The 14,161-nt window shown below is 52.1% G+C and overlaps 1 protein-coding gene across 1 annotated transcript; it reads right to left on the bottom strand.

The window, feature by feature from the left end:
* Positions 1-2,641: 2,641 nt before the first annotated feature.
* On the bottom strand, positions 2,642-13,126 carry PRODH2 (proline dehydrogenase 2). The gene is made up of 10 exons (XM_066571163.1): positions 12,944-13,126; positions 11,315-11,505; positions 10,743-10,863; positions 10,170-10,250; positions 9,927-10,007; positions 9,238-9,390; positions 7,731-7,897; positions 5,624-5,734; positions 4,303-4,379; positions 2,642-2,811 (listed from the first exon to the last, which is right to left on the bottom strand). The coding sequence occupies exons 1-10, from the start codon at positions 13,124-13,126 to the stop codon at positions 2,642-2,644; spliced, it is 1,335 nt and encodes a 444-aa protein (XP_066427260.1).
* Positions 13,127-14,161: the final 1,035 nt, after the last annotated feature.

The following is a 14,161-nucleotide window of genomic DNA, read 5'->3' as shown; positions in this document are numbered from 1 at the left end:
ACCGGTGTCCCCATCACTCCCGGTTACAGCTCCCAGTGCTCCCAGTGCTCCCAGTACCGGCACCCTCATCCCTCCCAGTGCTCCCAGTGCTCCCAGTACCGGCACCCTCATCCCTCCCAGTGCTCCCAGTGCTCCCAGTACCGGCACCCTCATCCCTCCCAGTGCTCCCAGTGCTCCCAGTCCAGCCCCACCCCGCTGTCCCCACCCCCCCCCCCCCAGTGCCACCCTCACCCCTCCCAGTCCCTCCCAGTCCCTCCCAGTCCCCCCAGTCCGAGCCTCCCTCCCCCCCCATCCCCCCCCCAAAACAGCCCCACCCCCCTCCCCCCCTCCCCCTCCGGCGCTCCCAGTCCGATCCCCCCCCTCCCCCACCCACCCCTCCCCCCCCAGCAGCGCCGCCCCTCCCCCCACCTGGAAGATGAAGCTGCTCCAGTTCGCGGGGTCCATCTCGCGACAGTCGCGACCGAATCGCGACCGAATCGCGGCCGGGGAGGAGGAGGAGGAGGAGGAGGAGGGGGAGGGGGTGGGGGTGGGGGAGGGGTGGGGGGATCGGGTGGGGGGAGGGGCGGGGGGCTCTGAGGGAGGGGGGGAGGGAGAGCGGCGTGAGGGGAGGGGTGGGCGGGGCTTCGCTGAGGGAGGGGCGTGGTCACCAGCGAGGCGTTGATTGGACGCGGCGCGCCCGCGGAGGGCGATGATTGGGCGGGGCGATGTTAGCCACGCCCCTTTTCCCCTCAGGGAAAGCCACGCCCACCGCGGGATTCCCGCCCTGCCGCCGCTCCCGCGCGCCACAAAATGGAGGCGGCCGCGCGCCCCCCGCGCCCCCTCAGGAAAGGAAGGCGCTGATTGGTCAGGACACGCCCACCAGGAGGGGGGAAACCAATCAGGAGGAAGCGCGGCGGGGGCGCCATGTTGGGAGAGCGTTGTCATGGCAACCGCGCTGATTGGTTGACCGGGGGAACAAAGCCCCGCCCCCTCATCAATAAAGCCACGCCCTGTTGATTAATTGGTTATTAATTAATTATTAAATGAGCGCCCGCGGTGTTGTGGCCACGCCCTGCCCGTGGCTCCGCCCCCGTCACGCCAGGCCACGCCCACTCCCGGCGTTTTCCCGCCATTTTTCCTCCCCTCAGGAGCCGCCGCCATTTTGAGCCCCCCCGACCCCTCCCGCAACGGCGCCAAAATCGCTCGAAATTCACCCAAAAATTCAACCAAAATTCACCAAAAATTCACCCAAATCCCAAAAATCTTCACCGGGATCCTTCAAAAAGGGTATTGATCCCAAAAATTCCCCCTTTGTGAGCCTAAAGTTGGCTTTTCTCCCCCCAAACCCGCATTTTTATACCCCTAAATCCACATTTTTACCTTAAAGATCCACTTTTTTTGTTCCAAAATCATCATTTTTTACCCCCAAATCCACATTTCCCCACAAGATCTGATTTTCTCCCCCTAAATCTTTTCTTTTTCTGCCTTAAATTCGCATTTTGTTCCTTCAAATCCCGCTTTTCTCCCAAAAAAATTCACTTTTTTTCTCAAAAATGCCTTTATATTCCACAATAAAGCACTTTTTACCCCTAAAATTCACCTTTTTTCCTCCAAAATTCAAATTTTTCCCCAAATCCGCCTTTTTCTCAAAAACAATCCCCTTTTTTTCTCCCAAAACTTCCCTTTTTCCTCCCCAAATCCCTCTAAAATCCACATTTTGACACCTAAAATCCATTTCCCCTCCAAAATCCGCCTTTTTTTCCTCCAAAATTCAATTTTTTCCCCCAAAACCCATTCCCCCCCAATAAAATCCCATTTTTCTCCATATTTTCACCATTTACCCCCCAAAAATCCTGATTTTCCCCCCAAAAGTCCCACAAATCCCTCCAAAATCCACCTTTTTTTCCCCCAAAAAATTCCCATTTTTCACCCCAAATCCATCTTTTTCCCCCCATTTTTTCTATAAAATTCAAATTTGCAAAAAAAAATTGGGAATTTTGGGGGCAATATTTGGGATTTTGGAGGTTTTAATGGAATTTTTTGGCATTTTTGGAAGGAAATTCCAGGATTTTTTTGGGGAATTTGGGGGAATTTTTAGGGCTGTGGGCGGAGCCTCACAGAAGCCCCACCCATTCCCATATATGGTCATATTCGGTGTGGTTTTAATGCATTTTTTTGTTTGTTTTTAAGAGAATTTTGGTTGGAAATTTCAGCATTTTGGGGAAATTTTGGAATTCCCACAAAAGGGCGGAGCCTTCACCAAAGCCCCGCCCACTCAACCTTTTTAGCTCAATTTTGGGTGTTTTTAATGGGATGTTTTTTATTTTTGGGGTAGAAATTCCAGGATTTTTGGGGGGAATTTTGGGAATTCAAACCAAGGGGCGGAGCCTGCACCGACACTCCGCCCACAGCCCCGCCCACTCAACATTTTTCGCTCAATTTTGGGTGTTTTTAATGGGATGTTTTTTATTTTTGGGGTAGAAATTCCAGGATTTTTGGGGGGAATTTTGGGAATTCAAACCAAGGGGCGGAGCCTGTGCCAAAGCTCCGCCCACAGCCCCACCCACCCCACATGTTTAGCTCAATTTTGGGTGTTTTTAATGGGATTTTTTTTTATTTTTGGGGTAGAAATTCCGGGATTTTTGGGGGGAATTTGGGGAATTCAGGCCCAGGGGCGGAGCCTGCGCCCAAGCTCCGCCCACAGGAGCTGTCGCTCGCGCCTGGCCCCGCCCAGGGCCCCGCGGTTCTCGGCCGCTCTCCGCGCCAGGTACGGGATCGTCACCTCGGGGGGACCCAGAGCCACCGATTTGTACACGGGGAGCCCCCCCAGGCCTGCAGGACACAGCTGGGGTCACTCAGGGGTCAGGGGTCACTCAGGGGTCACCCGGGGTCACTGTGGGGTCACCAGGGGTCACTCAGGGGTCACTTGGGGTCACCAGAGGTCACTCTGTGGTCACTCAGGGTCACTTTGGTCCCTTTGGTCCCTTTGGTCACCCATTGGTGTCACTTTTGTCCCTCTGTGTCACTCATTGGTCACTCATTGGTCACTCATTGGTCACTCAGGGTCCCCCATTGGTGTCACTATGGTCACTCTGTGGTCACCCATTGGTCACTCTTTGGTCACTCAGGGTCACCCATTGGTCCCTCTCTGGTCCCTCTCTGTCACCCTTTGGTCCCTTTGGTCCCTCTGTGTCACCCATTGGTCACTCACTGGTCACTCTGTGGTCACTCCATGGTCACTCTCTGGTCACTCATTTGTCACTCTGTGGTCACTCCATGGTCACTCTCTGGTCACTCTGGTCACTCAGGGTCCCCCATTGGTGTCACATTGGTCCCTCTGTGTCACTCATTGGTCACCCATTGGTCACTCTGTGGTCACTTTGGTCACTCATTGGTCACCCATTGGTCACTCAGGGTCCCCCATTGGTCACCCATTGGCGTCACTTTGGTCCCTCTGTGTCACTCCATGGTCACCCTTTGGTCCCTCTCTGGTCCCTTTGGTCACTCATTTGTCACCCATTGGTCACTCTGTGGTCACTTTGGTCCCTTTGGTGTCCCTTTGGTCCCTCTCTGTGTCACCCATTGGTCACTCATTGGTCACTCTGTGGTCACTCCATGGTCACTCTCTGGTCACTCTCTGGTCACTCAGGGTCCCCCATTGGTGTCCCTTTGGTCACCCATTGGTCACCCATTGGTCACCCATTGGTCACTCTGTGGTCACTTTGGTCACCCATTGGTCACCCATTGGTCACCCATTGGTCACTCTGTGGTCACTTTGGTCCCTTTTGTCCCTCTCTGTGTCACTCATTGGTCACCCATTGGTCACTCAGGGTCCCCCATTGGTCACCCATTGGTGTCCCTTTGGTCCCTCTGTCACTCATTGGTCCCTTTGGTCACTCATTGGTCACCCATTGGTCACCCATTGGTCACCCATTGGTCACTCTGTGGTCACTTTGGTCACTCATTGGTCACTCATTGGTCACTCCATGGTCACCCATTGGTCACCCATTGGTCACCCATTGGTCACCCTTTGGTCACTCATTGGTCACTCATTGGTCACTCATTGGTCACTCATTGGTCACCCATTGGTCACTCTGTGGTCACTTTGGTCACCCATTGGTCACCCTTTGGTCACTCATTGGTCACTCCATGGTCACCCATTGGTCACCCATTGGTCACCCTTTGGTCACTCATTGGTCACTCATTGGTCACCCATTGGTCACCCATTGGTCACTCATTGGTCACCCATTGGTCACCCATTGGTCACTCTGTGGTCACTCTGTGGTCACTTTGGTCCCTTTTGTCCCTCTCTGTGTCACTCACCCAGGGCCAGGCTCAGGTTCTCCCCCATCCCCTGCAGTTGCCCAAAGCAAACGGAGCCGGGTGGGACCCGGGACAGCCTGGGGGGGGGGGGGGGGGAGAATTTGGGGTCAAATCCGGCGATTTTGGGGCTTTTCCAAAATTCACCCCCAAATTACCCCAAAATCAACCCAAAAATTCACCCGAAATTAAGAAAATTTAATTAAAATTTAACTCTAAATTAAGCAAAATTTAACCCCCAAAATTAAGACGAAATTAGGCTAAAATTAACAGAATTTAATTAAAATTTAACTATAAATGAACCAAAAATTAACCCCAAAATAATTTTAAAATTTGGCAAAAATTTACCCAATTTTATTAAAAAATTAACCAAAATTTTTGGTAACAAACGAACCCCAAATGATTAAAAATTATTAAAAATTAATAAAAATTATTTAAAAATAATTAAAATTATTAAAAATTAATAAAAATTAATCAGAAATTAAAAAAAAATTACTCAAAATTCACCCAAAATTATAACAGAGATTAACCCAAATTAACCAAAAATTAACTAAAAATTAACAGCAAATTAGCCAAAATTAATAATTGCCCCAAAATTACCCCGGAATTCAGAAAAATTCACCAAAAATCACCAAAAAAATTAGAAAGAAATTTAAAAAAAAATTCACAAAACTTTCACAAAAAATTTTAAAAACTCACAAAAATCCCCAAATATCCCTAAAAAATTTTCCTAAAATTCCCATAGAAATCACAAAAAAAATCACCAAAAAATCCCTAAAAATACAAAAAAATTAAAGAAAAAAATCCTCAAAAATTTAAGAAAAAAAAATCACAAAAAAATAACGAAAAAATCACCAAAAATTGCAAAAATCACCAAAAAGATTCGCAAAAAATAATGAAAAACTCATTAAAAATTCACAAAAAATCACCAAAAAATCCCCAAATATCCCTAAAAAATCCTCCTAAAATTCCCATTGAAATCACAAAAAAATCATAAAAAATTACAAAAAAATACCAAAAAATTAAAGAAAAAAAAAAAAAATTAAAGAAAAAAAACCCACAAAAAATTAAGGAAAAATCCCAAAAAATGAACGAAAAAAATCACAAAAAATTACAAAAATCACCAAAAAAAAATCACAAAATATTAATGAAAAACAGATTAAAAATTCCCAAAAAAACACTAAAAAATCACCCAAAAATCACCAAAAAATCCCCCAAAAATTCCCAAAATTTCCCAAAAAAATTCCAAAAAATTCCCAATAAAAATGTTCATAAATCCTGATATAAATTGCCCCAAATTCGCCATTTTTGGCCCCATTCTCACCCCCTGAGAGCAGCCAGGGCCGAGTCCTCGTTGTGCGTGGCCACCATGAGCGAGAGGCGCGAGCGCGGCCGGGCCAGGGCGGACAGGAGGAGCTTCAGGCAACGATGGTAGCTGGGAGAGACCCAAAATCCCAGGAAATGAACCCAAAAATCAGCCAAAAATCAGCACAAAATTCACCCAGAAATCAGCAGGAAAACCACCCAGAAATGAGCGCAAAAATCACAGGAAATGAACCCAAAATTCACCCAGAAATCAGCACAAAATCACAGGAAATGAACCCAAAATTCACCCAGAAATCAGCACAAAATTCATTAAAAAATCAGCACAAAGTCACTGGAAATGAACCCAAAAATCAGCACAAAATTCACCCTGAAATCGGCACAAAATCACAGGAAATGAACCCAAAATTCAGCAGAAATCATCCCAAAATTCAGCCAAAAATCCCCCCAAAATTCGCCCAGAAATCAGCAGAAAATCACAGGAAATGAACCCAAAATTCAGCCCAAAATCACAGGAAATTAACCCAGAAATCAGCAGAAAATTCACCCAGAAATCAGCAGAAAATTCACCCAGAAATCAGCGCAAAAATCACAGGAAATGAACCCAAAATTTACCCAGAAATCAGCAGAAAATCACAGGAAATCAGCCCAAAATTCACCAAAAAATTCACCCAGAAATTGTCACAAAAATCACAGGAAATGAACCCAAACTTCAGCCAAAATTCTCCCAAAATTCACCCAGAAATCAGCAGAAAAACCACCCAGAAATGAGCGCAAAAATCACAGGAAATGAACCCAAAATTCAGCAGAAATTCACCCCAAAATTCAGCCAGAAATCAGCACAAAGTCACTGGAAATGAACCCAAAAATCAGCACAAAATTCACCCTGAAATCGGCACAAAATCACAGGAAATGAACCCAAAATTCAGCCAAAAATCCCCCCAAAATTCAGCCAAAAATCAGCACAAAATTCACCCAGAAATCACCAGAAAAACCACCCAGAAATGAGCGCAAAAATCACAGGAAATGAACCCAAAATTCAGCAAAAATTCACCCCAAAATTCATCAAAAAATCAGCAGAAAATCACTGGAAATGAACCCAAAAATCAGCAGAAATTCACCCCAAAATTCAGCCAGAAATCAGCAGAAAATCACAGGAAATGAACCAAAAATTCAGCCCAAAATTACAAAAAAATTCACCCTGAAATCGGCACAAAATTAATCCAGAAATCACCAGAAAAATCACCCAGAAATCAGCGCAAAAATCACAGGAAATGAACCCAAAATTCACCAAAAATTTCACCCAGAAATCGACACAAAATCACAGGAAATGAACCCAAAATTCACTCAGAAATCAGCACAAAAATCACAGGAAATGAACCCAAAATTCTGGCAAAAATTGGCACCAAATTCACCCAGAAATCAGCAGAAAATCACAGGAAATCAACCCAAAAATCACCAAAAAATTCACCCAGAAATCGACACAAAATCACAGGAAATGAACCCAAAATTCACCCAGAAATCAGCAGAAAATCACAGGAAATGAACCCAAAATTCAGCAGAAATTCACCAAAAATTCAGCTAGAAATCAGCAGAAAATCACAGGAAATGAACCCAAAATTCACCCCAAAATTCACCCAGAAATCAGCAAAAAATCAAAGGAAATGAACCCAAAATTCAGCCCAAAATTACCAAAAAATTCACCCTGAAATCGGCACAAAATTAATCCAGAAATCACCAGAAAAATCACCCAGAAATCAGCGCAAAAATCACAGGAAATGAACCCAAAATTCACCAAAAAATTCACCCAGAAATCGACACAAAATCACAGGAAATGAACCCAAAATTCACTCAGAAATCAGCACGAAATCACAGGAAATGAACCCAAAATTCAGCAGAAATTCAGCCCAAAATTCACCCAGAAATCAGCAGAAAATCACAGGAAATCAACCCAAAATTCACCAAAAAATTCACCCAGAAATCAGCAGAAAATCACAGGAAACGAACCCAAAATTCACTCAGAAATCAGCACAAAATCACAGGAAATGAACCCAAAATTCAGCAGAAATTCACCAAAAATTCCCCCCGAGCCGCCGCCCCTCCCCCACCTGGCCGAGGTCTCCTCAGGTGTGTCCCAGGTGGGGGAGGGGCAGCCCCGGGCCCGGGCCCGCCCCTGCTCCTGGGCCAGGTAAGCCCCGCGCACCAACTTCACCCCGCAGCTGAGGCCGGCCCCGCCCACCTGGGCCAGGTGAGCGCCCAGGGCGGCCTCGGTGTCCTGGGGAGGGGACAGGGGGGGACAGGTGAGCCCAGGTGGGACTAAAATACCCCCAGGTGCCCCCAGGTGTGCCCAGGTACCCCAAAATTTGCCCAGGTGTGTCTCCAGGTGTGCCCGGGTGTGCCCAGGTACCCCCCAGGTGAGCACCCAGGGAGGCCTCGGTGTCCTGGGGAGGGGACAAGGGGGGACAGGTGAGCCCAGGTGGGACCCAGGTGTGTCCCCAGGTGAGCCCAGGTGCCCCCCAGGTGTGCCCAGGTGGGACTAAAGTACCCCCAGGTGTGCCCAGGTGAGCGCCCAGGGTGGCCTAGGTGTCCTGGGGAGGGGACAAGGGGGGACAGGTGAGCCCAGGTGGGACTAAAATACCCCCAGGTGTGCCCAGGTACCCCAAAATGTGCCCAGGTGTGACTAAAGTACCCCCAGGTGTGCCCAGGTGAGCGCCCAGGGCGGCCTCGGTGTCCTGGGGAGGGGACAGGGGGGGACAGGTGAGCCCAGGTGGGACCCAGGTGTGACTAAAATACCCCCAGGTGTGCCCAGGTGCCCCCAGGTACCCCCCAGGTGGGACCCACGTACCCCAAAATGTGCCCAGCTGTGCCCAGGTCCCCCCAGGTGTGCCCAGGTGCCCCAAAATGTGCCCAGGTGAGCACCCAGGTGAGCCTCAGTGTCCTGGGGGGGAGACAGGTGTGACCCAGGTGTGCCCAGGTACCCCCCAGGTGTGCCCAGATGTGCCCAGGTGTGCCCCAGGTGTGACTAAAATACCCCCAGGTGTGCCCAGGTGAGCGCCCAGGGTGGCCTCGGTGTCCTGGGGAGGGGACAAGGTGGGACAGGTGAGCCCAGGTGTGACCCAGGTGTGCCCAGGTACCCCCCCAGCTGTGCCCCAGGTGTGACTAAAATACCCCCAGGTGTGACCCAGGTGTGTCCAGGTGTGCCCAGGTACCCCAAAATGTGCCCAGGTGTGACTCAGGTGCCCCCAGGTGTACCTCAGGTGAGCCCAGGTGAGCACCCACATGTGCCCAGGTACCCCCAGGTGAGCACCCACATGTGCCCAGGTACCCCAAAATGAGGCTCAGGTACCCCCCCAGCTGCCCCCAGGTGTGCCCAGGTGCCCCCAGGTACCACCCAGGCATGCCCAGGTGGGACTAAAATACCCCCAGGTGTGCCCAGGTGTGCCCAGGTACCCCCCAAGTGTGCTCAGGTGAGTCTCAGGTGTGACCCAGGCACCCCAAAATGTGGCTCAGGTGTGACTCAGTTGCCCTCAGGTGTGCCCAGGTACCCCCAGGTGTGTCCAGGTGTGTCTCAAGTGTGCCCAGATGTGCCCAGATGTGCCCAGGTGTGCCACTCACCCTCAGGTAGGCCTGCCAGGTGTGCCAGATGTGGGCTCGGGGCCCCTCCCGGTTGTGCCTCCACATCAGCCCCCAGGTGAGGCAGGTGAGGGCGGGGTTCAGGTGAGACATCTCAGCATCAACCAACACCCGAACGTCACGGGACACCGCGGCCTGGGGGGGACAGGTGTGCCCAGGTGTGCCCAGGTGTGCCCAGGTGTGCCCAGGTGTCCTTATCCCACTTTTCCCGCCATTTCCAGGTGTGCCCAGGTGTGCCCAGGTGTGTCCCAGGTGTGCCCAGGTGTGCCCAAGTGTCCTTGTCCCACTTTTCCCAACATTTCCAGGTGTCTCACGTGTGCCCCAGGTGTCCCCTGGTGTCCCCTTGTGTGCCCAGGTGTTCTTATCCCAATTTTCCTGCCATTTCCAGGTGTGTCCCAGGTGTCCCCAAGTGTGTCCCAGGTAGCCCCAGGTGTGTCCCAGGTGTCCCCAGGTGTGCCCAGCTGTGCCCAGCTGTGCCCAGGTGTCCTTGTCCCACTTTCCCCACCATTTCCAGGTGTCCCCAGGTGTCCCCAGGTGTCCCCAGGTGCCCCTGACCCGCCCTTGCCCACCTGGCCGAGCTCAGGTCACTCCCCTTAGCCCCTCCCACCTCCCCATAGCCCCTCCCCCCTCACCTGAGCCTCTCCCCCTTCACCTGAGCCCCTCCCCCTCACCTGTGCCACCCTCTCCAGTCTCCTCAGGCCCCTCCCCAGGTGCTCGTTCTCGGCCGGGCTGAGCCAGGTGAGCTCTGGCACCTGCTGGGAGGGGGCGTGGCCCAGAAAAAGGGGCGTGTTCGATGCAAAAGAGGCGTGGTTCGGGTAAAAAAAGGGCGTGGTTTGAGTAAAAATATGTGGTTTGGGTAAAAAGGGGGTGTGGTTTAGGTAAAAAAGGGGCGTGGTCAATAGCGGAGGGGTTACCTGGCCGCTCAACATGGCCGCCACCTCTTCTGGGTTAAGCCCCGCCCCTTCCGGCTCAGCCAATCGGAGTGAGATTTTCTCCTGGGGGGGTGTGGTCAGAGGGGGTGGCTCAGCTGAGAGGCCTCAGTGCCCCATAGAGGCCTCACCTGCCCCATAGAGGCCTCAGTGCCCCATAGATCCCAATCCTGCCCCACAGAGGCCTCAGTGCCCCATAGAGGCCTCACCTGCCCCATAAAGGCCTCACCTACCCCATAGAGGCCTCAGTGCCCCACAGAGGCCTCACCTGCCCCATAGAGGCCTCAGTGCCCCATAGATCCCAATCCTGCCCCATAGAGGCCTCACCTGCCCCACAGAGGCCTCAGTGCCCCATAGATCCCAATCCTACCCCAAAGATCCTCCCTACTCCATTGACCCCACACATCCCCCTGCCCCATAGACTCCACAGATCCCCACCCCACAGATCCCGCCCCACAGACCCTGCCCTATAGATACCACCCCACAGATCCCCCATAGACCCCACAGACCCCACCCCACAGGTCCCCCCTGCCCCACAGCTCCCCGTGCCCCACTCACGCAGAGCCGCTGGCTCAGCAGCGCCGTCACCTTGAGCTGCATGGCGGGCTCGGGGCCCGAGGCAGCCGCCAGCCCCACACACTGCAGGGCTGCCCCACAGTTCTGCTCAAACCAGGCCTCGCTGCCCCACACGGGACCCCAAAAACATCAGTGACCCCTAAAGGGACCCTAAAACCCCATCAGTGACCCCAAAACCCCATCAGTGACCCCAGAACTGCCCCATAAGTGACCCCAAAGTGACCCTAAAACCCCATCAGTGACCCCAGAACTGACCCGTAAGTGACCCCCATACCTTATAAGTGACCCACAAGTGACTCCAGACCCACAAGAATCCCATAAGTGACCCCACGACTCCATAAATGGCCCACAAGTGACCCTAAAACCCCATTAGTGACCCACAAGTGACCCCCAAAACCCCATTAGTAACCCCAGAACTGATCCATAAGTGACCCCCACACCCCATAAGTGACCCACAGGTGACCCCAGGACACCATTAGTAACCCTAAAACCCTGTTAAGTGACCCTAAAACCCCATAAATGACGCTAAAACCCCACAAGTGACCCCAACTCACCCCTCTCCATCGGGTCCCTCACCCTCGATGGGCAGGGCCAGCAATGGCCGCAGGCCACGAGCCCGGAGCCGCTGGCCCAGCTCCTGCACGGCCGCCGGGCTCCGGCCGACCGCAAACTGTCCCCAAAGGGACACAGAGAGAAGGGCCCGCCATAGGCGGGCACCCAGAACCCGGCGGGACGCCCGCAGGAACTGTGGGGAATGGAGGGAGGTTGGGGTGGGATGGGGAGAAAATGGTGGGGGAGCGTGAGGGGAGAAAATGGAGGGTGAGCGTGAGGGGAGGGAAAGGGCAGGAAAGTGTGAGGGGAGAAAATGGTCGCAGAGTGTGAGGGGGAAAATGAAGGGAAAATGTGAGGGGAGAAAAGGGCAGAAAAGTGTGAGAGGAGGAAATGGAGGGGGAGCATGAGGGGAGAAAATGGAAGGCAAGCGTGAGGGGAGGGAAAGGGCGGGAAAGTGTGAGGGGAGAAAATGGTCGCCAAGTGTGAGGGGGAAAATGAAGGGAAAATGAAGGGAAAAAGGGGGAAAAAGGGCAAGAAAGTGTGAGGGGAGGAAATGGTGGGGGAGTGTGAGGGGAGAAAATGGAGGGCGAGTGTGAGGGGAGGGAAAGGGCAGGAAAGTGTGAGGGGAGGAAATGGTGGGGGAGTGTGAGGGGAGGAAATGGAGGGAAAGTGTGAGGGGAAGGAAATGGAGGGAGAACGTGAGAGGAGAAAAGGGCAAGAAAGTGTGAGGGGAGAAAATGGTCGCGGAGTGTGAGGGGGAAAATGAAGGGAAAATGTGAGGGGAGGAAATGGTGGGTGAGTGTGAGGGGAGAAAATGGAGGGAGAGTGTGAGGGGAGGGAAAGGGCGGGAAAGTGTGAAGGGAGAAAATGGAGGGAAACTGTGAAGGGAGAAAAGGGCAAGAAAGTGTGGGGGGAGAAAATGGAGGGGGAGTGTGAGGGGGGAAATGAAGGGAAAATGTGGGGTGAGGAAATGGTGGGAAAGTGTGAGGGGAGGAAATGAAGGGAGAGTGTGAGGGGAGAAAGGGTGGGAAAGAGTGAGGGGAGAAAATGGTGGGTGAATATGAGAGGAGGAAATGGAGGGGGAGTGTGAGGGGAGAAAATGGAGGGGGAGTGTGAGGGGAGGAAATGGTGGGAAAATGTGAGGGGAGGAAATGATGGGAAACAGTGAGGGGACGGGGAAGAAAGAAAGCCCTGAAGGGACAAAAAGGCCTGATCCCTGAGGGAAGAAAATGAGGGGAGCCAGGACAAAAGGGATTCCCTACTTTCCCCTCAGAACTGCTCCTGAAGGACATAGCCCAGGACCCGCCATGACTGTGAGGAGCAGGGGTGAATTTTGGGGTTCACTTATGGGGTTTAGGAGCAGGTTATGGGGCAGAGACTAGGGATGGGTGTGGATATTTAGGAGTCACTTATGGGGCTGGGAAGGGGTTGGGGGGTAATTTGTGGAATTTGGGGGGCTTCTATGGGGCAAGGGAAGGATTTGGAGGTCACTTCTGGGGCAGTTTGTGAGGGCAGAAAATGGTGGGAAGCCCTGAAGGTGCCTCTGTGTGGTTATGGGGGAGGGTCTCTATGGGTCAGGGGTCTCTAATTGGGGTGGGGGGGGGTCCCCATTTTTGGGGAGGGGGTCTCACCACCTCGGGGTCCTGCTGCAGCCGGGGGTGGGAGCAGAGGGCGAACACCAGCAGGCCCCGGAGCAGCTCCCACCACCCCAGGACCGCCAGGGCCCGGCCCTCCCTCACCATCACTTCCACCTGCAGCTGCAATGGCGACCCCTCCCCACCTTCTGAGCCCTCCTGCCCCACAGATCCCCCCATAGACCCCTCCTTCCCCACGGATTTACTTCCAGACTTCTCCTGCCCCATAGATCTTCTCTGCTCCATGGATCTCCACAGGGACCCTCTCCAACCTTTGGTCCCTCCCTGCCCCATAGATCGATCCCCAGAGTGCCCCTGCCCCATAGATCCCCCCAAAAATCTACACAAGGACCTCCCCTGCCCCATAGTTCCCCCCATAGACCCCCCCAGGGACCTCCCCTGCCCCACAGATCCCCCCAAAAATCCCCCCAGGGACTTCCCCTGCCCCATAGATCTCCACAGGGACCCCCCCTGCCCCATAGATCTCCACAAGGACCCCCCCTGCCCCACAGATCTCCACAGGGACCCCCCCTGCCCCATAGATCTCCGCAAGGACCCCCCCTGCCCCATGGCAGCACCAGGAGGACCCTGAGGGAGGTGGGGCAGGGATGAATTTATCCCCCAGTCTCCCCCCGAGTCACTCATTAACGGGGTTAATTAGTGAGGGATTAATAAGGGGCAAAGCCGCCCCTCCCCCAGCCTTGTCACTCATTAACGAGGGTTTTTTTAATGAGTAATTAATGGCTGAATGATTTTTGGGGCACCGTTATGGGGCAGGGTGAATCCCCTTGTTGATCATTAACCAGAGCTGATTAATTAATTGTTTTAAGTAATTAATTAATGTTTTTGCCTTTCAATTAATTCATCAAAATGGGGAGTTGTGGGGCAGGTTATGGGGCAGGGGACACCCCCTTGCTGCTCATTAATAAATTGTAAATTACTAAGTAATAATTGAATTAATTCACAATTTTATCAGTCCATTAATTAATTTTAATAAAATGGGGCAGAACAATGGGGCAGAACCTCTGGGGCAAGTTACAAGGCAGGGGACATCATTAATTAATGAGGGATAATGATTTATTTAAGGATTTTAAGTCATTATTTTATTAAAATTAAAAGTTGTGGGGCAGAATCAGTGGGTCACACTGAGGGGACAAAATGGAGGGAAGCTGTGAGGGGAGAAAATGGACGGAAGCCGTGAGGGGACAAAATCAA

Source organism: Molothrus aeneus, unplaced genomic scaffold (genome assembly GCF_037042795.1).
Source record: "Molothrus aeneus isolate 106 unplaced genomic scaffold, BPBGC_Maene_1.0 scaffold_357, whole genome shotgun sequence".
Lineage (NCBI taxonomy): Eukaryota > Metazoa > Chordata > Aves > Passeriformes > Icteridae > Molothrus > Molothrus aeneus.
The sequence above is the reverse complement of the archived record's forward strand: the minus strand, read 5'-3'. Positions and strand labels throughout refer to the sequence as shown.